At 35.0% G+C, this 26607-nt stretch overlaps 2 protein-coding genes across 3 annotated transcripts in view; one reads left to right on the forward strand and one right to left on the reverse strand.

The window, feature by feature from the left end:
- LOC149552561 (single-stranded DNA-binding protein WHY1, chloroplastic-like) overlaps positions 1–15198 on the reverse strand; it is a 47340-nt gene extending 32142 nt beyond the window's left edge. Inside the window, exons 1-6 of one of the 2 annotated variants that reach the window (XM_089788158.1) lie at positions 15056–15198; positions 14820–14950; positions 8195–8289; positions 7946–8038; positions 7529–7623; positions 6750–6823 (exon numbers count right to left, since the gene is read on the reverse strand). In XM_089788158.1, the coding sequence (XP_089644284.1) occupies positions 6750–6823; positions 7529–7623; positions 7946–8038; positions 8195–8289; positions 14820–14950; positions 15056–15132 (565 nt within the window). In that variant the 5' untranslated portion in view covers positions 15133–15198. Of the gene's footprint in view, positions 1–6749; positions 6824–7528; positions 7624–7945; positions 8039–8194; positions 8290–14819; positions 14954–15055 lie in introns of both variants that reach the window. The other variant, XM_089788157.1, reaches the window with a different exon arrangement.
- Positions 15199–16031: 833 nt separating this feature from the next.
- LOC149552562 (calcium-dependent protein kinase 13-like) lies at positions 16032–17064 on the forward strand. The gene is made up of 4 exons (XM_089790208.1): positions 16032–16060; positions 16247–16256; positions 16511–16634; positions 16901–17064. Exons 1-4 carry the CDS (start codon positions 16032–16034, stop codon positions 17062–17064), a joined length of 327 nt encoding a protein of 108 aa, XP_089646334.1.
- Positions 17065–26607: the final 9543 nt, after the last annotated feature.

Consider the following 26607-nt stretch of genomic DNA (forward strand, 5'->3'; position numbering starts at 1 on the left):
ACGAATCTAGCCATGTTTGGCTTACAAACACCTACATCAAAGGTGTTGAAAATTTACTAATTCTTTGCAACATGAGAGGATACCTGCAAATCATGTAACACCCACACTCACACAAATCTGTTCCCCTTAGTGCAATTTTTCATCAAGATAAGAACCCAAGGGTAATTGTCAATGCATTTGGTGAGGTTCCTAGAATGCCACCTGCTAGTCTCATTTAATCAATTTTGCATGACCTCCAAAAGAAGGACAAGGTAAAGGGGTTAACACAGAGTGAAAAAGATAATTGACTCTTTGAAAGAATTTTTTGTACCACCACATATGCTATTGCATTATTAGTTACAACTTGCATTACATTTTCAATGCCCGCCTCCACCGCAATAAATTTTCTACATTGCTTACTTTATTAGATGCACCTAAAACTTCAAAAACACCATCTCGTCATTCAAATAAATAGAAAGTCAACAAGGTTGTAATTCCTACCATTTATCCAACCATCTTAAAGTATGATGCACCCAAATAGGTGTTCAAATTAATTTGGAATCTAAGATAGTCTTTGTGTGCAACCGGCCACTTAAGTCATATGACAAAGGCACCTTTTCTCTACAGCTACTACTCCAATTATAGGCTCATTGCCATGTTTAAAGTTTTAAAACCAAATTTTAGAACAAGCTATATCTATTTTCTCATGCTTCCATTTGTTCTGTGGTGTACCCTGATGGAGCCCTATTTTTTGGGTCTCCATTTATGCATTATTATGAACTTTTCACCCTATGGTTAATATGGTTATTCTATTTTGCATATTTTAGGAGATTCAGCACATATCAATAGATGCCTTGAGCATGTAGAGAATCCCAATCTCATTGCATTTTGGTGAATATGTGCACCTGGAGACTATTATGGAAGACTGAGAAAATATATATATTCATGGACTGCATGAACACAGGGAATGTAACTGTTGGAATGATGTGAAACATCCATCCACACAAATAAAGAAGAGAATCTGGACTGATAACATATTTATGAAAGAGGATGCCTGAGTAGATATGCTTGCAAAATGTGGAATTAGAACATATCGAAGCTGGGAATGCCTTGGCAGCCATCTATGGAAAGTTCAGAGGCATTGAGTAGGCACATGAACAATTTGAAGAGCATCACTATCCCAGCCAGATATATCATTGAAAGCATCAGATTAATATTACAAGATTATATAACTACATAAGAAACAGTAACTCCGTCACTAAAGAAGAGCAGTCTCACATACAATGATCTTTGTTTTCAACTCCCAAAAAGAAGGGTTCAGGCTTTGCTTGCTGAAGACAATGGAATTGTTATTTGACATAGATATATTCTGACAAGGAACCAGGAGGCAGTCGAGATTTGCAGAATGAAGATTATTGGGAGGAGATGCTACTATACTTGAAGCTAACGCTTCATTAATGACAATGAACCTGCAAGTCGATATTATATAAATATACAAATTGTTGACTGTTATGAACAAGTAGATGTAGAAGAGAATATAAGCTATCAGGAGTGTCCAGAATGAACACACTAATTAAAGAAACCTTTATTGGGCACGTAAGTTAGCAGACAGGTCCTGATGATTTATCGTCACTGCTTGGAAGTATTATAATAGAAACAAAAATAAAATTACTGTTTTGACCTTTCCTGTACCAAGCTATTTGCTTGCCTGGCAGCCCAATGGCTTTAGAGATTAAGCGTAACTTTTCCCATCTCAAACTAAGTGATATATCATGGAACAAGGCGGAACATATGCGGGAAGAATGAAATGCAATATTTACCTTAGTTACCAATTCGGGCAAGTGAATCGGATCTGTGGATTCGCACTTTTTTTTCCCAATTAGGATTTGTGGAGGATTCGTGAATGTGTGTGTGTGTGCACTTTTTTTTCCCAGTTAGGATTTGTGGAGGATTCGTGAATGTGTGTGTGTGTGTATGCGCGTGCGTGTGTGTGTGCACGTGTGTGCGTGTGCATGTGTGTGTGAGAAAAATATAATGTGAGCGAAATAGAGAGCAAATTTGAGGTGAACTGAAAGGGTCATTTTAGGATTAGAAAGCAAAAAAAAAAAAATTTAGAAGTCATATAAAATAAGTTAGACCCAAATAAAACCTTGGCCTGTCTGTTGATCCTTGAGGATTTGTGTTGGATCCTAGAGGATTCATGCCAGATTTGTGTTGGATTCATGCTGATTTGAGCAGGATCCTTGTTTTAAACAATGGATTCGTCCAGATTCGCAGGCTGTGAATCCGCTGTGTAAAACAAGGATCCTGCCCAGATCAGCACGAATCTGGATCCGGATCAGATCCGGCCTCTAGGGCACGAATCCGGTAACTAAGTTATTTACATCCTGGCTATCACGTAGAAGACTATGATATACATTGCAGGACTCAAATCTGTACAATTCATTTGCCTAAATTCAAAATAAACTTGGAGCCACATCAATGCGAAAGAGGATTGTGCTCATGATTATGCTTATGTCATGTCTGGATGGAATGGTGATGTTCATAAAATTTATGGAGTTAAACTCTCAAACCAAACCATAGTTGGGAGACCTTTCATGTTGCCATGAACCATCTTCTGGATATCGTTTCATCATCCTGAACAGATATCATAATTATTCTTCACACGCAATTCTCATACAAAGGCATAGTTTATCTATGTTGGACTGCGGTGCTTTAGAGGCAAATCATTCAGTTATCAATTAATCATGATAACCGTATACATCAGATAACATGTAAATTATATTCAAAATTATGATAATTGAAGAATTAAACAGTGAGCTCTGTCCTGAAGGAACGCAACCATTGAGATGTAACTGTGCAGCTCCTCATCCAAATATAAATATAGAAGTCAGAAAATAAGAATAACAAGACACATTTGGAGAAGCAACCTACAAAAGGAGTACTCAAATCTTGCAACAGGAATTATAGATGAAGGCATAAATTACAAAATGAATTAATATATTATTATTTCACAATAAACAAAATTTTCAGTTTTTGTTTATTTGAAAAGCAAAGAGAGTATATTGCAATTTCGTTTTGTCCTTTGTGATCAAAAAAGGCAATTATTGGATTATTTTCGTCAATGCTTATGTCTGAGATTTGTCAAAGCATTCGTTGTTTGAATATTGGGGATACTGTGAAAATATATACAAGGGTTTCTTCATCTCTGTCTATTTGGGCTTCCCATGATTCCTTTTAGACTAACATCGAATTGCATAGAAAATTTATCTTTTGCAGAGCACGGGAGTGATTAATGTTGTTTTAAATATATATTGTCTCACAAAGTTGTACGTAAGAGTCTTTATTGTAAACTATGTTGCCCAAATAAACAAGGCACTGGTAATTTAAAATTATTGAAAAGTAGTCGTTAAGTTCATAGCCGAAGTTTGTGATCCTTCACTATATTTTTGTTCTATAAGCATCAACTCAATCATTGATAAACATTATACAAAACATTCAATCATTCAAAGCATTCACGTAACTTTAATTTTACCAAGTTTAAAGATCTTGCAAACCTAAGAATTCACTAAGATTTAAATTCGCTATAGAAAAACCTTTGAACCACACAATCAGGGTATAAGGTGAAGGTATACCCACCTAGGTGTAGCAAAGCCTAAAGTGTAGGGGAATCAAGGTCATTCCATTTCATTAGCCAAAATTGATTGGCAAGCCTGTTGGAGAATTGGCAAAGCTCTTGGATTTCCAATTTGTGGTTTTGGGAACCAACATACCCTTCAAACAAAGTTGTGATACAGGCAAGTTTTTGTGACTAGACTTTGCTCAAGCTAGATTAGGGGAAGGTGTCACACAAGTATAAACCACAAGTGAAGCTCAATTATATCTATCTCTCTTTCTTGCAACAAGTTAGGATAAATGATTGTCGCCATTGTCCTTATCCTCTTGAACTTCTTTTGATTTGTCAACATAAGGGTTGTGTACATCTCTTGTTATACCTCATTTGTGGTATTGGGATAGACTTTGACCTTGTGGCCAGCAATACATCTGAGGCTGCACTTGAAGCAATTAATTTCTCCACCATCTTCAACCCATAGTAGTTGCAAAAAACAATCATCGAGTGCAGTCCCAATGAGCCATATTTCCAAGTGATGCTCCTTGTAGGAGTGGTTTGGCTTTCAGTTCATGATGCCAATCTATGCTGAGTGCAAAGCTGACATTCATAAAATCAGAAATATACGATATAATGCAACTTTTATTACTGTGAGAAGTGTTTAAAGCTAATATACAGCCCTTCCCCTTTTTCTTTACTGATCTCAAGAATTTAGTCTTTCTTGAGTGTTCCTATACTGTGCCATGGTTGGATTTATTGTATCAACCTTAGAATTGTCCTCACCTTATGCTCTTTTGAAATGTTTCCTCACTAGCTGGCAGGTTCATTAGGTCTGATACCACTTGTAATTGTAGAACACAATAACACTACTACGAGGGGGTGGTGAATTGGTAGTATAGAAAATCTTTAATCAATTTAATTTGCTGATTGATTTACTTTGTGAGCGTCATATAACAATGGAGGTAAATACAAAAGCATTCACAAAAGACCATGCACAAGATATAACGTGGAAACCCAACTAAGGTAAAACCACCACTACGGACTGCTAGGAGCTACTGTCCTAATCCAATCTCACCAGTTCTTTCTTCAATTACAACTTTAAGGACTACAACCCTAAGGAGCAACAACCCCTTCTATCTAGAGCTACAACTCTGTAAATTCTGCGCATCAACTTATTTACTACAAGCATCAACTCAATGGTCAAATATTTTGATACCAAGTTTTGTTTCATCTTAATACACAGATATTTGATACACCTTCTGAATTATGAATGTTTTCATGAGCAATTTATGAAACAAAATAATACTCAATAACTGCACAATTATGATACTCTTCCTGTTTAACAGTTAACAGATGTTACTGGGAAACTCTGATCAATATTTTGCAACTCTTCAAGTTGAATCCAAGCAATGATATTTCAAACAGGACCGCAGATTAACTATTCTGATTTTATTTTCTAAATTCTGTAAGATAATTGAATTCTCATACTGTCACCTGATTCTCAATGTCTGTTCATTACAGTGGCTATGAACCAAATTGAGTATTTGTTGAATAACATTTTACAAACAGGAGTATTTAAACATGTATGAAATCAAGGTTTTAATCCTCTACAAACACTATACCTGTCCAAACTTTGAAAGCAGTACTAGATACCTGAATCTTCTCATATTGATAATATCAAACTCTGCTTTCTCCCCGAGCCAAGAATTATTTTCAGTTCTTTCAAGTTACATGCATTCTCATCTGTATTTCAATTTTAACACTACACACAGAATGCCTTCATTGTTGTGTTTTCTTCCTCATTTACGATCACTGTCCATGCACACATATAGCAGAATAAACCTTTCATAGTAGAAACAGTTTTCAACCAACATTTCGGTACCCATTGTGAAGTAAATAACTTCTCTCAACTTATTTGAACTGTTTTCTAATTAGTGCATCATATAAACAACCTTAACTCTCTTAAATGCTTATGCCAGTATATACTAGCACTTGCACCAAACAGTGCAAGATTTTAGCCGAAATTAAATATGAGTCTCTATATTTATTCTTGTAAACGAATATAAATTTTTTAAACATATATTTTAGCTTCAGCACATCAAAAATGCACTTAACATACATAGTTTAATTGATCAATTTATGTGCATTTAAGCAATGCCATTCTTACAACAAAATTGCAAAATAAATGATAATAAGCTTAAATCCTGTCCATTAAACTTATACCTATTTTCAATTATGCAGTGCATATCTGCACAAGAAACTTAAGCACAGTTTCAACAATACTGATGCAAACCTTTCAAACATTAAACCTAGAAAGGGACTTCTGGTACCTGAACTTCAACAATAATATACAAGGCATATACTTCAAGATTCGATTGTTTAAAAAATACATTAAACTTTTGTATTACTAAACTGATAACCATTAAAATTTGGTGTCTACCAGATAATACAGAAGTTACCATTAGCATTGTGGATGTTAATTGAAGGGAAATTTTACGAAAGAATGTTATGACAAACTTGATAGCTTGAAACGATGCTTTATCTTTTTTAAATTTTATGGCTAACTATCAAGGAGAGGAATCTCAAAATGGCAACTTACTTGACAGCACTGCAACTATGAAATATCAGTGTCCTTCGAACTGCATATTCCAAACTGGGTCAAATCTATAAAATTGTGCATTTTTCATATACTTTCCCTAAACAAATCATCTTTTGATTATCTCATGCCATTCTTTCATGCTGCTGCTTCCTAACCAAAATAGAAGATGCTTCGCAACTAGTCACTCCAAGGTCCCTATTTCATAAGTGAGTCTGAAATCCTATGCCTGCCAGCCTTGAATAACGATCTTATACTCTCATTACAACAAAAAACGTACACAGCCTATTGATGAATCTTTCCAGCATGTTTTTGTGCTATGTACTAGAAGATTACGAGCTTTAAATAATAACTTGTTAAGTAAACCTCCTTGGCTATTAAATGCCTCAATTTATAGTAATTACACTATAGTAAACAACATATACAGAATTGCATGTTAAAGGGTAGTTTTCTTATAACCAATCAAAATGTAAACAAGTGCACAGACCTCTACAGTGCGGACTATTAGTATATGAAAAGACCATTAACAGAACAATTTCTAATAAGAACACTAAAAAAACTTACTTAGGATGAAGCTGTATCCTCCCCTGTCTTGTAGCGGACTGACCTTCATAACTTTCCTTACCTTCCCCTCTTCACTGCAAAAAATTAATAACTAAAGATGACCAAAAATCATAATATCATAGGAAGAAAATAACTGAAGCACAATTAGATCATACGGATGAAGGCCGTCAAAAAACATGGCCAGAATGCCAGTTCATCCTACAACATTAACAAAACAACACATAAAATAGCCCATGTATTGAGAAAAGCCCATGTAACTAAATCATGGACCAAGCCAGTGGGGATTGAGCCAAACTAATAAGCAAAATAATACATTAAAACAAGCCAGGTTTTACCCTCTTTTGTTTCAGTTCATGAAACCATATTTGGGAACAGGAACATCATTTTAACAACTAAAATTATGATTGGCATACCATATATAGTGAAAAAAACATAATAATGCATTGGCGACTATAAGATGATTAGGGCTTCAGACAGCATAAGGCTGAGTAGACCTCAAAACATACATGAATATATGCCAAGCTATTATATATTTCTTTCAAAGGCCCTATTTTCTCAATTTATTCCTTCATGTTTATCAATATTCTATTGAAAACCAAATTATCTGTCAGCCTTCCATAATGAGATTATGATAAATCACCTCCCATCAATCATTAATTTTCAGTTTAACCCCTAACCATGTAACTGTACTCATAAATAAGAGTATAGAACATGATACCTTAAAATTACAAATAAATGACTATTATGTCAATTATTGTAAAAAATCCTCAAGTTTTTACCTTGTCCCCATGGAAGGGTCATGGAAGAATTCACATGATTCATTTGAGCCTAAACTTAGCAGGGTCCCAAGTTCAACAACTGATAAGGCAAATACCTGCAAAAAGTGAAAATCCCAGTGAATCACTGACATAAAAAACCTGAATGAGAAAAAAAAAATCTTCATATCAATTATCCATTTTACGAATCTGAGTAAAGTAAAACATGTCAGACCACGTACTTCAATTTGTAATAGATGATAAATGGAAACACCATAACCCAGAGATGAGGCTATTTCCTCAAATCGATGATGAAGCCCACCCAACCAAAATCATTTAGATGACTTGTTTCATCTTTAGAGAAATTAAAACAGAATGGACTCAGGAGCATTCAGGCATGACAGGGAACATTTTTGTATTGGCAGATAATATATAAATTACCTGCTTTTTACTCCAATCATATTGACGGGTACCAGTAGCAGGAACAAAATCAACAAATACAACACCTGCCTTTGAAAGTTTAATTCCTCCCGTCTTACACAAATATAAAGAACAGGGAATGCGTTAAACAATCACTAGAAATAATAAAAACTAAAATAACAAAATAACAAACCACATATGCATTACAGCCTCCAAAACAAAGAGCAAAGTTGCATTTTCCAAATAGTTTATTTAAGTTATTATACTTACATCCAATGTACTAAATTCAGGTGCTTTGGGCTGCAAGATAAGACCCGCTTTACCCTTGAAGAATGCATGACTGACGTAAACTTTTCCATTCTGACCTGAGAAATAAGAGTAATCCAATTTAGCCTTGAAAAAATGACTTGAATTGTCCCATCAAACTCAAGTGTAACCCCTTTCATACAAAAACTAACAGCTGATGCAGGTATATTCTCTAAAGATAAGTACTTTTATTTTTGAAATAAAATAAGCAAACACCAGTTTTCCTCAAACCAAAAGGAAAGGATAACTGCATCATTAAATTTATGCCTTTCTCACAAGGATGTGATTTAACATTTCTTCATTCTTTAAAAGATGAGAATTGAAAAATATCTCCAGTACTTATCATGCCAAACATGTCTCTTTATTTATTATGTGAAAAAATTTAATAAATTATTAATACCATAAGCACAAGCCCTATAACATATAAAACTCCCCAAGGCCCGTCTAATAGCAGAGAGTTCTATAAAATATACCATGTACAAAAACTCATCTTCCACTGAAAACAAGTAGAGACAACAAAGTACATGGCTTTCAATATAAATGTTAGACGAAAATAACAGAACAAAAATTATGCGCATAAAGACCATAAATGTTATCCTTAAAGAGAGGCATATAAGCTGTCGATAAAGCTATAATATATACTATATAATGGCCCAAACTCACAGAAATTCTTGATATTGATCTTACTTAAGAGAAGCCTGCATTTAATACTGAAGTGAACCTTTTGTACAAAACTCTGTTACGTTATTAACATTACCCATAGCCTTTCTATTCATAAATTTTTCCACTATGATAAGTTTCATGAGCTATTGAGAAGCTCTATCAAGTCATGCTTCTAGACAAGCTCATTAAAGAAATTGCTTTCTCCTGCTTGTATACATATTGTCAAATATGTGGTTATGGGGGCCTTCTGCTTTATATATAACAGAGGTGTTTGCTGCAATATCCCCTGTTAGTCGCTTCTTTCTTTGTTGTCTCTTGCAAATAAGTTGTGTGGGCCTGCTGCAATAACAATGTCAAGTGTTTCTAATTCAAGATCCTTAATACATAGGATTTTGTTCACCATTCTTAGGGAAGCTATTCCAGTTGAGTCACATTAAAAAGTGGCTCTTCAGGAGCTCTTTAAATATCATCTTAATCACACTTTCAAGACCCCCTTTTCTTCTGGTTTCTACAGCAAGACTTTGCTGCAAGGATGTGTGCAATCATTGAAAGGCAATCAGATTAATATTCCCAAACCAGGACATGGTAGTGGACTGCAACATTAGAAATTCTGAAGATGTCGGCAGGGGCCCAAGAAAGAGTTATCATTTCTTTTTAACAGCCTAACCACCCTATGATTCTTTCTGTTTGCTAGTAGTGCAATTGATCTTTTCAAGGTTAGGTTAATACGATGAAAGCAGAATAAGGAGAGTGGCAATATACAGGGTTAAAGTGGTGCACCTTTTACACCAGTTAGAGTAGTGCAATTGATCTTTTGAAGGTTAGGTTAATATGGTGAAAGCAGAATAAGAAGAGTAACAACATACAGGGTTAAAGTGGTGCACCTTTTACACCGGTTAGAGCTCCTGGATCATAACAACTCTGCTGCTAGCAAGGACCGTTGCTCTGCATAGGAAGACCTCTTTACACCTCCCTAATGCAAAGCAGGCAGCAGCAAGGTGAAAAGCTCGGGCAGAATCCAATTCTGCGGAGATGACGTTATTCATGGATGCTAAAGAGCTCAAAGAAATGCCAACTAAACAAGCAACTGGTAATTGGTGGTGAATGGCACTTCTGTATTATCCCTAGCTTGAGTGTCAATCCCCAATCTGAAATTCTAATTCAGTTTTCCCATTAAAGTCTGCAAAGATAATGAACAAGAGATGTCGGTAGTCAATTGGTTAATCATTCAAGGAATGGTTTATGAGTGGCAGAGATAGATGCTAGTACATCAGTGATGATATAAAGCAGCACCAAGTGCTGCGTGGAAACTAATATTGTGATAACTGAAACATATATTAAAAATAATTATATTTTATGAGTTAGCTTCAGAACAAATACACACAAGGAGCCTGGCCATCAATATATGGAACAATTCGAGCTACCTTGGGAAACAATATATTACCACGAATATTTACACTGGTTAAACACTTGAAATTGACAACTTCCTCATTGGGGACATTATATTGAGTAATGTGGCAATGTCACTCTTGGCTTACACTAGCTTATTTGCTTGACTGAGGTTATAGGAGTTGTATTGCAGCTCAATTTTATCCTAGCTGGTAAACTATGAGCCCTTTCGGCTGATAGTAATTGTAATAATTGCTGCAGGTTTCCTTAGCTTTCAACTGGCTGGTAATGGCCTGTAGTCCTACATTTAAAATTATATTCTTGCTTGTAATGGATGGTTTTCATGTTTCTCAAAGATGGAGGCCCAGTAGGTAAACGTAATTTTTTTTTTCATGTCACCAGCTCACCACCAAATGGGACAATAATTTGGCAAATGAGATCTCCCTCAGGGAAGCCCACAAGCTAATTGTTTTCCTGTTTACCTTATATTTTGATAAAATAACTCCATGCACCCCCCCATCTTCCGCAATTTGACCACTAGAATGCCCCATTAATCTAGTCAAAAAAAAACCTTGATCAAGATCCAATCAAGCACTGTAAAACACATTTTATAGCTAAAAGAACAAATAAAATGTCAAATGATAACTGACATCAACCAACTGTCAAGAAAGGATATCCATTACAGCCTAGATATACACCCACAGATTCACTGGCAAGATAAATTGAACAGATATGCTGTCAAAGAAATGGAGAAATATACAAATCAATGCTAAAAGCATACATGATTCCCTATTCTCAATATTATAGCATGAATTAACTACATAAAATTCATGAATAATATTCAAATACTTCTCTCTTTATTGCTTAAATTTCCTCACGATCCACCAATAGATCTTTTGCCATCACATGGTTATAATGCAGGCAGATGACGAAAATTCAAACACCAGCACATCTGTTATCCTCATAGACATTAATGCCAAACATGTAATCATAGGCGAGCATGACAACAGCCTCCCCATCCAAGAAGCTTCATCAGATATTCTACCCTCCAAGGCTCTTCAGCTATGCTTTCTCGTATGAATCCCTCATTTGGAACAGCATATTCGACACCCATTAGACATCACAATTCTTCAAGAATCCAATTATTCTATTCTGGTTCGAATCATTTCCTGAAACCTGGCTCGGATACCATGTTAATGTTTTGAACCAGAATATTGTAAATGCAATATACAGAAAACCAGAAAAGTGTATCAAAATGACACGATTATTTATCCTGGGAAAAACCTCCTACTCAAGGGGAAAACCCACCCACATCCAGAAAAGATTTTATTTATTGAGTACATAGAGTCTGAATACAATACTCTCGGGCTAAATCAAAGAAATTGTTGTAGCAGACATTATATAACTCACAGACACAATGATCACTGATACAGATCCAATATTATCTTACTTGGACATAACACTGCTCAATATACAGTATATGCCATGATAAGGAGATCACGAGCTCAGAACTGAATGACAGAAGATCGCACAAAAAACTAAACAATAGAATTAAATCTCTGAATATCCTGGGAAAAACCTCCTACTCAAGGGGAAAACCCACCCACATCCAGAAAAGATTTTATTTATTGAGTATATAGAGTCTGAATACAATACTCTCGGGCTAAATCAAAGAAATTGTTGTAGCAGATATTATATAACTCACAGACACAATGATCACTGATACAGATCCAATATTAATATATTATCTTACTTGGACATAACACTGCTCAATATACAGTATATGCCATGATAAGGAGATCACGAGCTCAGAACTGAATGACAGAAGATCGCACAAAAAACTAAACAATAGAATTAAATCTCTGAATCAGTGAAGATAGAAAACAATGCATAAAAGCTGCACCCTTGAACCAGTGAGGAAAAATAATAACAATAAAGAAAAATGAACCCGGTGGCCAGCACATACACTCCATACAGCCTCTTCAAATGCAAGGAGAAACTCTGTGTGCCAACACAGGAGACTCTTGATATCTCATCGGTTGACACTTCAGCAATATGTCGGGCCACTTCAAATTTCCTGGAAAGAGCACCAACACACGATGACACGTCACTCAACCATGGTGACTCTTCAACCCTCAAACATAGACACATTCATCCTCCTGCTCGGCATCCTGAGCAAGAATAGAAACCGGCAAGTTGAATGTAACTAATTTAATCTCCTGCAGCTACAATAAACTAACATTGCTAATATTGTATTGATGTTGTAGAACTAGTGGGCTGTTACTGGCAGTAGATTAAAAAATAGTGTAACATGATGCAATGCCACCACTATCTTGTAACTAATCATGTTGCTTGTATGACTTCTGTAAGAACTAAAAACTGGGTTACAATTGGTTATTTAGTTCTTTGGAGTGCAATGCAGTCATGATGTACCTGCACACAAACTTGGTTGTCACAGAATCAGAGTTGCTTGAGTCAACATATGCTGCTCCCTAAACCTTACAACGATTTGTCCTAGCAATGGATGTACCACTTTCATCCTTGTCCCAAAAACATCACAGAAGGGCTAGGTATCTAAAATATATGATCTTGTAAAACATCATGAGTTATCAACCAAAAGAGGCTTGTTAATCCTTTTGATCTAAGTTGTCAGTTTGGATTTGGGTTTGAAATTCGTTCAAAAAAAAATTGGGGTGAGTTCAAATTTGTTTTGGGACATCTATACAATTTTTTTTTTTAAATATGTATATATATGCAGCAGCAAATAAGTTCATACACCACTATGCTAATAGTAAAAGCAACAGCAAAATACACCGCCATATTTATTAACATTTTAGTTCAAATGTAATGAAATGCCAAAATACATCCCCCACATCAATGTTTCAGTTCAAAAATAATAATGTCTGTACATTCAGCCATCACTGATCAAATATCATCAAATATCATCAAAAATCATCAAACATATCATCATCATCTAGCTGTGGCAAATTAGAAGCACAATTAGTGCCGCTCAAATCTTCCTCTTCAGTGTCTTTGAGGAGTTCTCCGCAGTTACAACCACATAGGAATAGCTCATAGATAAGCTTAGAGTAAGCAAAAATCACCTTTCAACACTCTTTGAGCAATGGCAACCAAACAAGAAAGGTTAGCAATGGAGGCAAGAAGTTTCCTTTTTCATTCACAAATGCACAAATGACATATAAAACATCTGCTTTAACCTTTCTAGGATCTCTTTAAGGGTTGGAGGGTCGAATAGTCTAAATTAGACCCAAAGACTTTTAAGAAGTCAAAAAAACTCATTTTTTTGGTTGAAGTTGGCCCGGTTTCTGCTGCTGGGTTTGAAATTCACTTGAAATTCCCCTAAATTCTGTCAGACAATCAAATGAATTTATCAAGAATTCAAATTCACATGCAATTGAGCCTGACTTTGAGCCTGCCACAGGCAAATCTGGTAACTTAGCTTTTGATAAGATCAGGGCTTAATGGCAATACTCTAAAGCTCTTATAGAGTCTAGATCGATTTGAAAATTTTCATACATTTCAATCATGAAGTAAATATTCAATTACGCACTAAATTTGAGGAATACATACCCATGTTATATGAAACAAAAAGATGCAAGGTGTACCCATACACTTAAATACACATTAGGCATTGTATGACATAATGCATACATGTAAGCTACGGAGCATATATGTAAGATACAAGTTATACACAGAAAAGGTCCTTATGGAGTAAGCATGCTGTGAACACATCAAGCGAAGGCGATAATTTCTAGTCATAGCATCTAAGCTCAAGTACACCCCAAAAGCAAATACAATCAACTCAAAAAAGAAAATCTAAGGGCACGACTCACAAAACTTATGGCGGTTCCCACAGAACAGAATGGCCGTGCAGGTGATCCCATCAACATTACTCAGTTCAGCAGCAGAACAAGCAGCTTTATCTAAAAAAAATTAACCAGGTATAGTAAAGAGAAGCTGGAGAATTTCCCAACCTGCTTGACATTTTCTAAAGTTTTATGTTTTTCCTGAAAAAGCCACCGAACTTCAAAGAAACAGCAACATTAAGACTAGAATGATACTAAAGTTTATTCTAAAGTTCCCCAAATGCCTTCTGCATCACTATATAGCAATCCTGGTCACCCCTCTCCATGTAAGAATTGGAGCAAAGCGAACCTCAACAAAAATAATGGTGCTTTAGCAGTACACTGCTTATCATAAAACGCTAGTATAAATATATTCAGTGTTCTTAAAATAACCAAAACCTTGTTAAATATCATAACTGAAAACAAACGTGATGTAATATGTATAAGAAAAACAACATGGAAAATCCTCTCTTGTTGAAACCCGTAAAACATGAAGCTTTCATGGATTCAAAATCCGTACGAGACATATTCAAGCGTTAGAAGTGTGTAACCGGAAAACACTGCATAGGACAGGGCGCCCCACACCAAAGCGGAAGAATAAAATGCAAGGTGACATTAAAGTACAAGCAAAAGCCCTCATGTGGACTGGAGGAAATAAACATGAAACTTACCCGGGTGATTAACAGGAAAGGAGCGTGCTGTGTTAGTTGCCCCATAGTCAAGCGGTTGAAATGAAGAGTCGTTGTAAGTGGCATTTACACAAACCTTGGACTTGGGTGCCTTCAAAACGATTCCCCTGACTCTGCTGCATAGAGAAATATTACAGCACAAAACTTCATTTTTTGGAATTCCATAGTCCTTACATCATGAATATGAGCTTTGCAAATGAAAATATGAGAGAAAGCACCTGCTATTGAAGCACAGTGGTGGAAGCAGACGAGGTGAAGTGGTGGCTCTCGAAATAGCAAAGCTTGCCATTCTCATTTTTTCTTGGACTATACAATCAGCTCTTCTGCTCCTGTATTTGCATTATATCCCTGAGAAAGCGGTGTCATGCAAGGGAGTTTTAAGGCCTCTTATATAAAGAGAAGAATGAGAGCATTAAAAAAATTGCTGGGAAGTTTTGGAATCACAATTATAATTTTTGTTGTTTGTTAAATGGGAGCATCCAACTTTTAGCTTTTAGATTTCAGCGTGGGAGAGTTAAATTTGTCTCAATGTCTAGTGATCTTGTCGTAGTTAAGATTTTAGTAATAGGTGAAAATCTTTATAATTATTATTTAGTATTTTTAGTTCTTGCCGAAATACTTATGCATTCGTGCAGGTACTATTAGTTTTATTTTTTGAACCAATAAATTTTGATTTTTTTTTCTTATCTTAAGTTCCATTAAAAGTTTATCAATTAAAATATATTTAAAACATATTAAAATACAATTTCTTTGTCATGTCATTGGCTCTTAGCAATTTAGGCAAGGAAAAAAATATTTGTCTTCAATGGAAATTAGGTTGAAATTACAACATAAGGCAGTGTCAAAAAGCTTCCATAGTTGAAAAGATTGTCAGACATATCTATGTGTAATAAATGATCATTAGTGTTATCTTTATGTATAACTTGTAAAAATTGGTGCGTCAGTCAAATAAGCCAATTCTACTTCATCGAGTGCATAAATGTCCAGTAAAACCGCTCAAGGATAATTTTTGTCTTTGTGAAATCGTCTGCAATTCAAATTTGTGTTCTCGTAAGACCAAGCTCCTAAATTTTGTGGGCCGTAGTTCAATGTGAATTTGAAGCTGCTCACTCAAATTTTGTATAATATATCTTGAGATGGGCTACTACCACGGTCTTTTATTGGGTATCTACTTTAACTTCAATTCCAATTGACATGGAGATGTACTGGGAGAGTAGGTGCAGGTAAATTCGCTTTACCTTGCCGAAAAACTAGGCCAGTCAATCCTCTTAGGGACATTTATTGAATTTTGATATTAATAAATGTTCTTTGATTCTTGTATCATGGTTGACATGTTCTTGCATTTCCTTCAATTTATTTTCACAAATTCTATTTCAAATCGGAGTTTTGCCTGTTGTTCATGTTCTTAGCAAATTCAATGTTTATTTGTTTATTTTGATACAAACAAGATTAACGCAAACTATTATGTAATTCGTTTGAAATCAGAACAATCTATTCCACTTAGATAGGTGAGGGGAATATTGTGGAGATATATATGCCCTTTCCTTCTCAGAGGGGGATGATCTCAATTTTGATTTTGTTGGCCTTCACATCTTGTGATAGAATACATGTTCAGAGATAGTGATTTTATTTGTTATGACTTATTACTATAATAGTTTGGTTTTTTACTGCAGCTCTGCCACCAACATGGTGTGATCCACTGGGACCTTAAACCAAAGAATTTCCTGTTTGCAAACGCAAAAGAGAATGCACCTCTGAAGGCCATTGATTTTGGATTGTCTATTTTTTTCAAGCCTGGTAATTTAGTGCCCTAGATACTTGGATGCACAACCTATGTTCATGCAATAATGTTTACAGCGGCTACCATATGAGTGTTACATCTTTTCTTGTTTGCAATGATCACTGTATAATATGTAATTATTGAGGTTTAATTCTTTTCACAAGCCTTTAGATATAGTTTACACAGTGGAAGGTTTCTTGCTTTGCTACGAAATTTTAATTTTTCAATCACCATTGATAAGTTGCATAAGCTAGTGTGGTGTTTTGCTTTTTCTTTGTTTCAGGAGATAGATTTTCTGAGCTAGTTGGTAGTCCATACTACATGGCACCAGAGGTGCTAAAGCGAAATTATGGTCCCGAGGTAGATGTGTGGAGTTTTGGTGTCATTTTGTACATTTTGTTGTGTGGGGTGCCACCATTTTATGATGGTATGCGTTCTTGGAAATGATTGAAAACAGCTTGTAACACATGTATCATCTAAATCTTATTGGGAAATGAGAATGCTCCTTTCCTCTCCATTTCTGTTTTTAAAAAAATATATAATTGGGCATTTTTATTATAAAATTAAAGCCTTATCTTGATTGATCAGTCTTACCATGTGGCTTAGCTCATTTTTGTCTTCTAAACTCTTTAAGTAGTGTGAATTTGAATTTGTGGGAATCCAAACTTTAAAAGAGATCCATGGCCACAAGTTTCTGAAAATGTAAAAAAATTGGTATGGCGGATGCTAGAGCCTGATGCCGAATCTTGGTTAACTGCTCAACAAGTACTTGGTATGCTTAAAATCTCGGACAAACTTAGCTAGGTCATTGTTCAATATTTTTGCATATGAATAGATTAGTTTCCAAGGCCTTAAGATCTATGCATTTTCACAGTTTTTGTTCAAATGGCTATGCAAGTTCTTGGTTTATTTCAGTTTACAAGTTTTACTGACATTTTGTTTTAGATTATATATCAACTTGTTCCAAAGAAGAAGTCGAAGAATATGTAGCCATATGGTTTTTGAATGCCAAGCACATCTAACCGTCTTTAGAGTTAGGAACTTCTGATTTCAGCTGAAGTCTTCACATATAGTTTCATTAGGTGGATCTTTGGGTTTATTCTTCTATAAAATAAATGTCTGTGAACTCTTTCTAGCTTTTTCGTCCAAACCAAAAACAAAGATTGACATCCACCAAAAAGTTTGCCTTGGAATATATATCCTAGAAAAGAAAACATATGGGAGATGTTTTCATGATTCAATACGCAATCAAAACCTAATAGATAGATAAGATAGACTTTTGAAATATGCACACTACATATTATTCATATTATTTGTCATATTATTCAGCTCCATTTGTTACAACATGCCATGATAAATTTAAAGTCTAGCAGTTTTTACATTTGATCGACATACAAGATTAGATTGATACTTCTGTAGTTTTGCAAGTAGTCTTGAGTTTACTTGCAATAGGTCAAAAAACACGGGGTTTCATGAAGAAGCCACTTTATAAAAGGGCTCTAAATTAATCACTTAATTTTTCAAAAAGCTTTTGTGAAATTTCTGAGCTGGATTGTTCTTGTAACAACAATTAACTTCCACTATTTTTCATGATATCTATTTCTTGATGAAGTTGTTTTCATTATTTTTCCTCATTAGCCGATTCATTAACTTTAACTCTTAATTAATTAGCTTTATAGCATATGGCAGGAACTGTGATGCATCGCGTCCCTTGTTTTTATTCAAATGATTAAAATATTATTTATATATTTAAGGTTAAGTAATGTGATAAAGTCTAATAATAAATTGTATAGTTTTTTATTACTGGTTCAAAAATCATATAAGATAAGCATTTATAAGATGTAATTACATATAATACAAGTACATATGATGCTCCACATGAATACATATAATGCTCCACATAAAAAGTATCTTGGATGTGGTGATAGATTCACATGTTGAAGGCTAGAAATTGAATGTTGTAACAGAGATGTAACTTGCTTCTCATAGAACGAGATGGCCCATAACCATCAAATTTATCTTTCAAACAGGTGAAACTCTTTCCCAAACGACTCAAAACAACAAGGAAATGATCTTACAATCTTTAAATAGCTTTCAATTATCAAGGTATGTCTATGGATTGGTCTATCAATGATTTTTAGTCATACCTAATACTGATTTGGCACCTTTTCTTGACATCAAACCCATCAAATTGTCATCAAGGTTACCCTACACACAACACCATTAAAATGGCTTCCAAACAATCCGACATTCTTGCAAATGCTTCCAATGTACAAAGTAACAAGTCTAATGTATAAATATAAGCATTATCAAGTTTTATAATTAATTGTTTCAATCATGGTAACCTCTTATAGTTGTCTTCAGACATGCATAAAACATCTATAAATGGTTACTGCTTAGCAAATACCAACTAGGCACTACAAGTATTGTAGCTTGCAACCCTTTTATTGTTTGCCCAAATACCCTATATAATTTTTTAAACTAATATTAGTAAGAATTTATTCGATTAGGAAACAAAATGTAAACTTGTAAATATTGTATAAACATAGATATCCACAAAACATTTAACTTCATTATGAATCCTAGAGTGGATCTGTCATTAATTAGTTGTTAAGTGGCAACGGGAAAATATTTCACCAAAGGAGATTTCATCCTTGAGGGCATTTGTAGAGAACACAAGTTCTCTCCAAGTTATAGAAGCACAATTATATTCATCAACAATCCAAACAATGAGCCCTCAACTTCCTTTTATAACTTTATAAAGTGATAAAATAATTATTTTTCTTATTTTCTCTAAAATAGTTGGCAAATTGGCTAGAAGAATATGTAAGAATGATATAGGGTTGTTATTTATGGAAACATATACCTATTATGAAGAAATCAAAATATCAGATTAAGTTTTGAATGATTAAGCTTAGAAAATTGTCTAAGTATAATTTAGGAAAACAATGAACAGTTATGCATTTTGGTTTAGTGTGGCTTACTAGAAGCAGATGAGCTTATGCGCAATTAAGGGAAGCAAGGTTATGATGTATTAAGCACGTGTATAAGAGTGTTAAAGATTGTTTGATGTACAAAAAAAGTTATGATGAGTTTTACAGGTACAGGTTATACAGTTAAAATAGAGAAGATAACAGAGTAAAGGCATTTTGGTTAAGGGATTGTTTTGGTTTACCAAAACAATGACTTAAAAAGGTAGGGACGACATCCTACTCAATTTGGTAGGATCATCATGGGTTTCCTTGTAATCTTGCACTTTTTTTTCATTTTGCTAGTTTCTATCAAGTGATTCCTTTGGTTGTTGAGTGATTCCTTTATTGTTAAGTGATTCCTTTGGTTGCCAAGTGATCCTTTAGTTGTCGAGTGATTCCCCTTTGGTTTTTGAGTCCTTTGTGGTTGTCGAGCGTTGGAGGATGTCGAGTTCATAGTTAATGTCGAGTGACTCTTTGGATGCTAAGCTCATGTGATGGTCGAGTGCCAGTGTTTTGGTGAAGTCTTCATTTGTCGAGTAGTCTGTCTGATTCTAGTTTGGGCTGACCTTTCTCGCATTTCATTTTGGTATAGGTAGTTAATATTTGATGTGAGCTTACTTGTGGTTGTGCATGAATTTAATGTAAGATTTAATTTTGTGATAGGCTGACCTATGGCCGCACAAGTCTTTAAGGAGGTCTAGGATTGAGTTTTAAGTAGAACAGAGAGGATAGGAAGAAGGTGATATGTGTTTCTAGAAGTGTGAACTTGAAGTTGGATCATGAATTTGAAAGTTGTATTTTTGTAATTGGTTGTAACCTAGAAGGCCTTATAGTTGGGCATGTATGTTGATTATTTGATGAATATATAAACATCTTGTTCTCTCTCTCCTTGGTGTTGTTCTTGTGTTGTGTTTTCCCCTATGTTAACTCTTGTAGGGTGGTTTGGATAGTTGGGTGTGCCTTTGGCCCGAGTTATTTCATTCCTCCTTGCGTTAGGTGGTATCAAAGCTAGAGGTTTATCCTTGTGGTGATTGGATCATGTAGAACCCTGAGTGAATTGGGTTGTAGGGTTGCAAATCTATAGATTTGACCTATAACTTGCAGAGGGTTATGATCTTGCAAGAACCTAATTTGAAAAGATGGTTCAAGGTAGAGGAAATGTTGATAATGCAATATTTGATACATTGAGACAAATTGTAGCCAAATTAGATGTTGTGGAAACAGCCCAGAGGAGAGGAGCACATCTTGATGATGTAAGTGATGATGAAGCATTAGCACCAAACCCTAATCCCCTGAAGAAGACCAAGATGAAGCAATGTTGTTGAGAGTATTATCTAGGGAAAATTCAAAGCCTGATGTAGAAGTTGTTCCTTATGATGAAAAATTGGACACAAATGTTCTGTTGGATTGGATCTCTAAAATGGAGAAGTTCTTTGAGTATGAAAACACTCTTGATAATAGGAGGGTGAAGATTGTAGTTACAAGGTTGAAAGGACATGTCTCACTATGGTAGGAGCATTTGCAAACTGATAGACAAAGGAGAGGAAAGGAGAAGATCATAACTTGGGTGAAGATGGTGAGCAAAGTGAAGAACAAATTCCTTCATGTTGATTACTAGGTTAGCTTGTTGAGAAAGATGTGAAATTTGAGGCAAAGAGACATGAATGTGAAAGAGTATACTAAGGAATTCTATAGGTTGGACATTAGATATGGACATGTGGATGATGTTGAGAAAATTGCAAGGTGCATAAATGGATTGAGATCTGGAATTCAAGATGAAATAAGTTTCATGAAATTGGAAAGTGTGGAAGAAGCATACCAATATGCCTTGAAGGCAAAAGAGATATTAACAAAGAAGCATGAACAAAGACAAAGAGATAGAGGTGGTAGATTTCAGAGAGGTAGAGGTAGATCCTATGGAGAAGGTGGCAGATCTGATAATTTTGTGCAAGATAAGGGCAAATCTGAATGGAAGAATGAGGACAAAGGCAAGACCACTTGGAAAGGTGGTGATCCTTATTGAGGAGGTATTGGTTCTTACCGTGGAAGAGCTAATTCTTATTCTAGAGGTGGTTTTCATGGTAATTGTTTCAGATGTGGTATAGAGGGACATAGATCTTTTGAATGTAGATCCTCTAAAAGTAGGCAAGGTAACAAAAATGTTGTGATTCAAGGAGATGATGACAGTTCACCAAGTGGACCTAAGGCTGAAGAAAATCTGATGGTGAGAAGAACCTTATGTAATAAGAGAAGTGATGAGGAACCTATTTTAAGGAGAACTCTTTTCAAAACCACATGCAAGATGGCTGGAAAATGTTGCAAAGTGATCATTGATAGTGGAAGTTCTACAAATTTGGCATCAGAAGAGCTAGTTACAAAGTTATAATTGTAGAGGCTGAAGCATCCCAAACCCTATCATGTTTCATGGATCAAAGATGAGCATAAGATATTGGTAAGTGAACAATGTATTGTGAAGTTCAAGATTGGACATTACTTTGATGAAGTGTTGTGTGATATTAAGCCTATAGATTGTTGTCATATTTTGTTGGGTAGACCTTGGCAATATGATAGATATGTTATACATGATGGAAGATTGAATCAATATACTCTTTGGGTGAATGGGAAGAAACAAATATTGTTGCCTTTGATTGAAAGTCCAGATAAGGTTAATTGTACTACTGTAAAAATTTGCATGGTTAATGGGAAAAAATTTGAAAAAGAAGTAAAGAAGAATCAAGTCTATTTTATTGTAGTTCCTAGAGGACCGAGTATTGGTAGTAATGACCAAGCAATAGAAGCTAGTAATGGCTGAGTGACAGCAGATAGTGGTAGTTGAGTACTAGAAAAAATTACAGAATTGTTGAATGAGTATAAAGAAATTGTTGTTAAGGATATTCATGATGGTTTACAACTAGTAAGAAGCATAAGTCATTATATGGATTTGATTCCTAGAGCTAGTTTGCCGAACAAAGCACCATATAGATTGACACCTACAAAGAATGAAGAACTTAACAGACAAGTGCATGAATTGTTGCAAAAAGGTTTGATCAAAGAAAGTTTGAGTCCATGTGTTGTACCTACTGTATTAGCACCTAAGGAGAATGGAGAATGGAGAATGTGTACTGATTCCAGAGCTATTAACAAGATCATAGTGAAATATAGGTTTCCCATGTTGAGGATGGATGACATAATGGATTGTTTGAGTGGAGCAAAGTATTTTACCAAGATTGATTTAAAGAATGGCTATCATCGTATCAGAATCAGAGAAGGTGATGAATGGAAGACTGCTTTCAACAAAGATGGTTTGTATGAATGGTTGGTTATGTCTTTTGGTTTGACTAATGCACCTAGTACTTTCATGAAGTTGATGAATGAAGTTCTGAAAAGATTATTGGGTAAGTTTGTGATTGTTTATTTGGATGACATTTTGATATTTAGTAAGACTAAGGAAGAACATCTTGAGCATGTTAGACAAGTATTGCAGAGATTGAAAGAGGAGAAGTTGATGATTAATCTAAAAAAGTGTTCTTTTATGCAAGAGGAGATTGTGTATTTGGAATTTGGGATTTTAGTTGATGGCTTGAAGATGGATCTTGAGAAGGTTAAGCAATTTTGGAGTGGCCTACACCTAAGAATGTGGGTGAGGTAAGATCATTTCATGGTTTGGCTATAAAGAATTTCAGTGTTGTTTGTAATACTATGACTGAGACAATGAGAGGAGATAAAAAGGAATTCAAGTGGACACATGAAGTTGATAAGATTTTTGAGACTTTGAAACAAAAGGTTGCTAAATTACCCATATTCGCTTTACCTAATTTCAATAAAGTATTTCAAGTTGAATGTGATGCTAGTGGTAGTGTAATAGGAGCTATATTGAGTCAAGAAGGTAAACCTGTTGCTTTCTTTAGTGAAAAGTTGAATGATGCTAAAAAGGAAGTATTATGTGTATGATCAAGAGTTTTATGGTATTGTTCAAGCCTTGAAGAAGTGGAGATGTTATTTGATCCCTAAGGAGTTTGTGTTGTATACTGACCATAAAGCTTTACAGTACTTGGGCAATCAACATAAATTGAACCAGAGACATATGAAGTGGGTTGAGTACTTGTAGAGTTTTAAATTTGTTATCAAGCATAAGAGTGGAGTTACTAACAGAATTGTTGATGCATTGAGCAGAAGACGTTCTTTATTGACTGAGATGAAGGTTGAAGTTCTTGGCTTTGATGAAATGAAAGAATTGTATGATATTGGCCTTGATTTTTCTGTGGTACAGAGAGAGTGCAGAGCACCAAATCTGATAGATCACATAAGCAAGTATGATGAGTATTTCATTCAAGAAGGTATGTTGTTCAAAGGTATTCAGTTGTGTATTCCTAGAAGTTCTACGAGGTTGAATTTGATCAAGGAAAAGCATAGTGGTGGATTCGCTAGACATTTTGTAATTGATAAGACATTAAGTTTGCTGAAGGATAAGTATTATTGGCCACAAATGTATAAGGATGTTCATAAATTTATGAAGAGTTGTGGAGTTTGTCAAATTGCAAAAGGAGTAAGCTAGAATACTGGTTTGTATACACCTATTGTTGTTCCTAAGAAACCTTGGAGTGACATCAGTATGGATTTTGTTCTTGGATTGCCTAAAACGATGAAGGGGTATGATTTTATATTTGTTATTGTGGATAGATTTTCTAAAATGGCTCATTTCATACCATGTAAGAAGTCATCAAATGGTGAGCATGTTGCTGAACTTTTCTTTAAAGAGATTGTGAGACTGCATGGACTACCAAGAAGTATTATTTCTGATAGAGATAGTAAGTTTGTTGGTTATTTTTGGAATACTTTTCTGAAGAAGATGGGAACTAAGTTTAATTTTAGTTCTACATTCCATCCATAGATAGATGAACAAACAGAGGTTGTGAATAGAAGCTTGGGTAATTTGCTGAGATGTTTAGTTGGGAATAAGCCAAGTAATTGGGAGATGGTATTGGCACAAGCAAAATTTGCATATAATAATTCTATGAATAGGAGTACAAGGAAGACACCTTTTGAGATTGTTACTGGAGTGTAGCCTAGAGGAGTATCAAATTTAAGAGATGTTGCTAGTGAAAAGAAGAGAAGTGTTATAGGAGAAGAATTTGTTGAATTTATGGAATCTTTGCATAAGGAAGTGAAGCTAAAGTTGGAACAAAGTAATCAGAAGTATAAGGAGAATGATGATAAGTCTAGAAGACATCATGATTTTGAAGTTGGTGATGAGGTGATGGTTCATTTGAAGAAAGGAAGATTTCTTGTTGGAACATACAATAAGCTAAAGATGAAGAAGTTTGGACCTTGTAAAATCTTAAAGAAGTTTGACAGTGGTAATGCTTATAAAGTTGAGTTGCCTAAGGACATGGATATATCTCCTATATTCAATGTTGTTGATTTGAATAAGTATCACGAGTTAGATGATGATGTTGTTGTATCAGAAAACTATCCTAAGAAGCAGATTGAAGAAGTTGAACAGATATTGGATCAGAGAGTTCGCAAGAGCACAAGAAGAAAATATTACTGTGAATATTTGGTGAAGTGGAAGAATAGACCAATTGAAGATGCTACATGGATTTCTCAATCTGAGTTGGATTTATCTTAGGTTGTGACACTTGCATGATTTAGGAGAATCATTTCTCCAACCTCAATTGTCTAATGCAAGAGCATCCTAGGTTGCCTTGTAATCCTGTGCTTTTGTTCATTATGCTAGTTGTTGTTAAGTGATTCTTTTAGTTGTCGAGTGAGTCCTTTGTTGCTGAGTGATTCCTTTGGTTGTTGAGTGATCCTTTGGTTACCAAGGGATTCATTTGGTCACTGATTGACCCTTTGGTTGCCGAGTCCTCTATGGTTGTCAAGCATTGCAGGATGTTGAATTCATAGTTAATGTCAAGTGACTCTTTGGATGTAGAGCTCGTGTGATTGCCTAGTGTCAATGTTTTGGTGAAGTCTTCATTTGCTAAGTAGTCTGTGTTTGGTTCCAATTTGGGTCGACCTTTATTGAATTTAATTTTGGTATAGTTAGTTAATATTTGATGTTAGTTGACTTACGGTTGTGCATGAACTTAATGTAAGATTTAATTTTGTGATAGGTTGACTTATCGTCACACAAGTATTTAAGGAGGTCTAGGATTGAGTTTTAAGTAGAATAGAGAGGATAGGAAGTAGGCGATATGTGTTTATGGAAGTGTGAACTTGAAGTTGGATCGTGAATCTAAAAGTTGTATTTTTGTAATTGGTTGTATTCCAAAAGGCCTTACAACTGGACATGTATGTTGATTATCTAATGAATATATAAACATCTTATTCTCTCTCTATGGTATTTTTCTTGTGTTGTGTTTTTTGCTATGTTAACTCTTGTAGGGTGGTTTGGATAGTTGGGTGTGTCTTTGGCCCTAGTTATTTCGTTCCTCCCTGTGTCACAGTTAGCAAAAGGCAATTTTGAATTTTGGGACATGTGTGAAGACTTCAAAACCAACATGACAAATTAGATGGGTATAAAGGAAAGAGGTTTGGATGCGAAGTTATGTGATGACTATGTCATTTTTTTAAGATAATTACATGATGCGAACTTAGTGTTAGAGTAGAGAAAAGATAGTATATGAGAAGTTGTGTAAAGAGAGGCATCAAGGACAAATTAGATAGTAAAGATATCAACACAATAATTTTTATTTTTTTATCTTTACCTTTTTGTATACATAATATATCATTGTATATGCATGCTTGAGCAGTGGACTCATCTTGCTACTTTTGTAATTATAATACCAACTCCTAATAGGGTTGAGGCTTATAACAAGGCCTAGTCCTCTAACAAGGACATATACACTATATGGATGTAATAGACTCCTAGCAGGGTCAATATCTATTTGATGCAATGAGAATCTAAGGATACCCCTACTGGAGGTAATCCAGATCCCTACAAATAACCACACAACACTAGATACATAATTTAATACCAAATGCAACTCTTTGTTCATAAAATATAATTGTTTAC

Source organism: Cupressus sempervirens, chromosome 6 (genome assembly GCF_028749045.1).
Source record: "Cupressus sempervirens isolate cs-2001-9-10 chromosome 6, ASM2874904v1, whole genome shotgun sequence".
Lineage (NCBI taxonomy): Eukaryota > Viridiplantae > Streptophyta > Pinopsida > Cupressales > Cupressaceae > Cupressus > Cupressus sempervirens.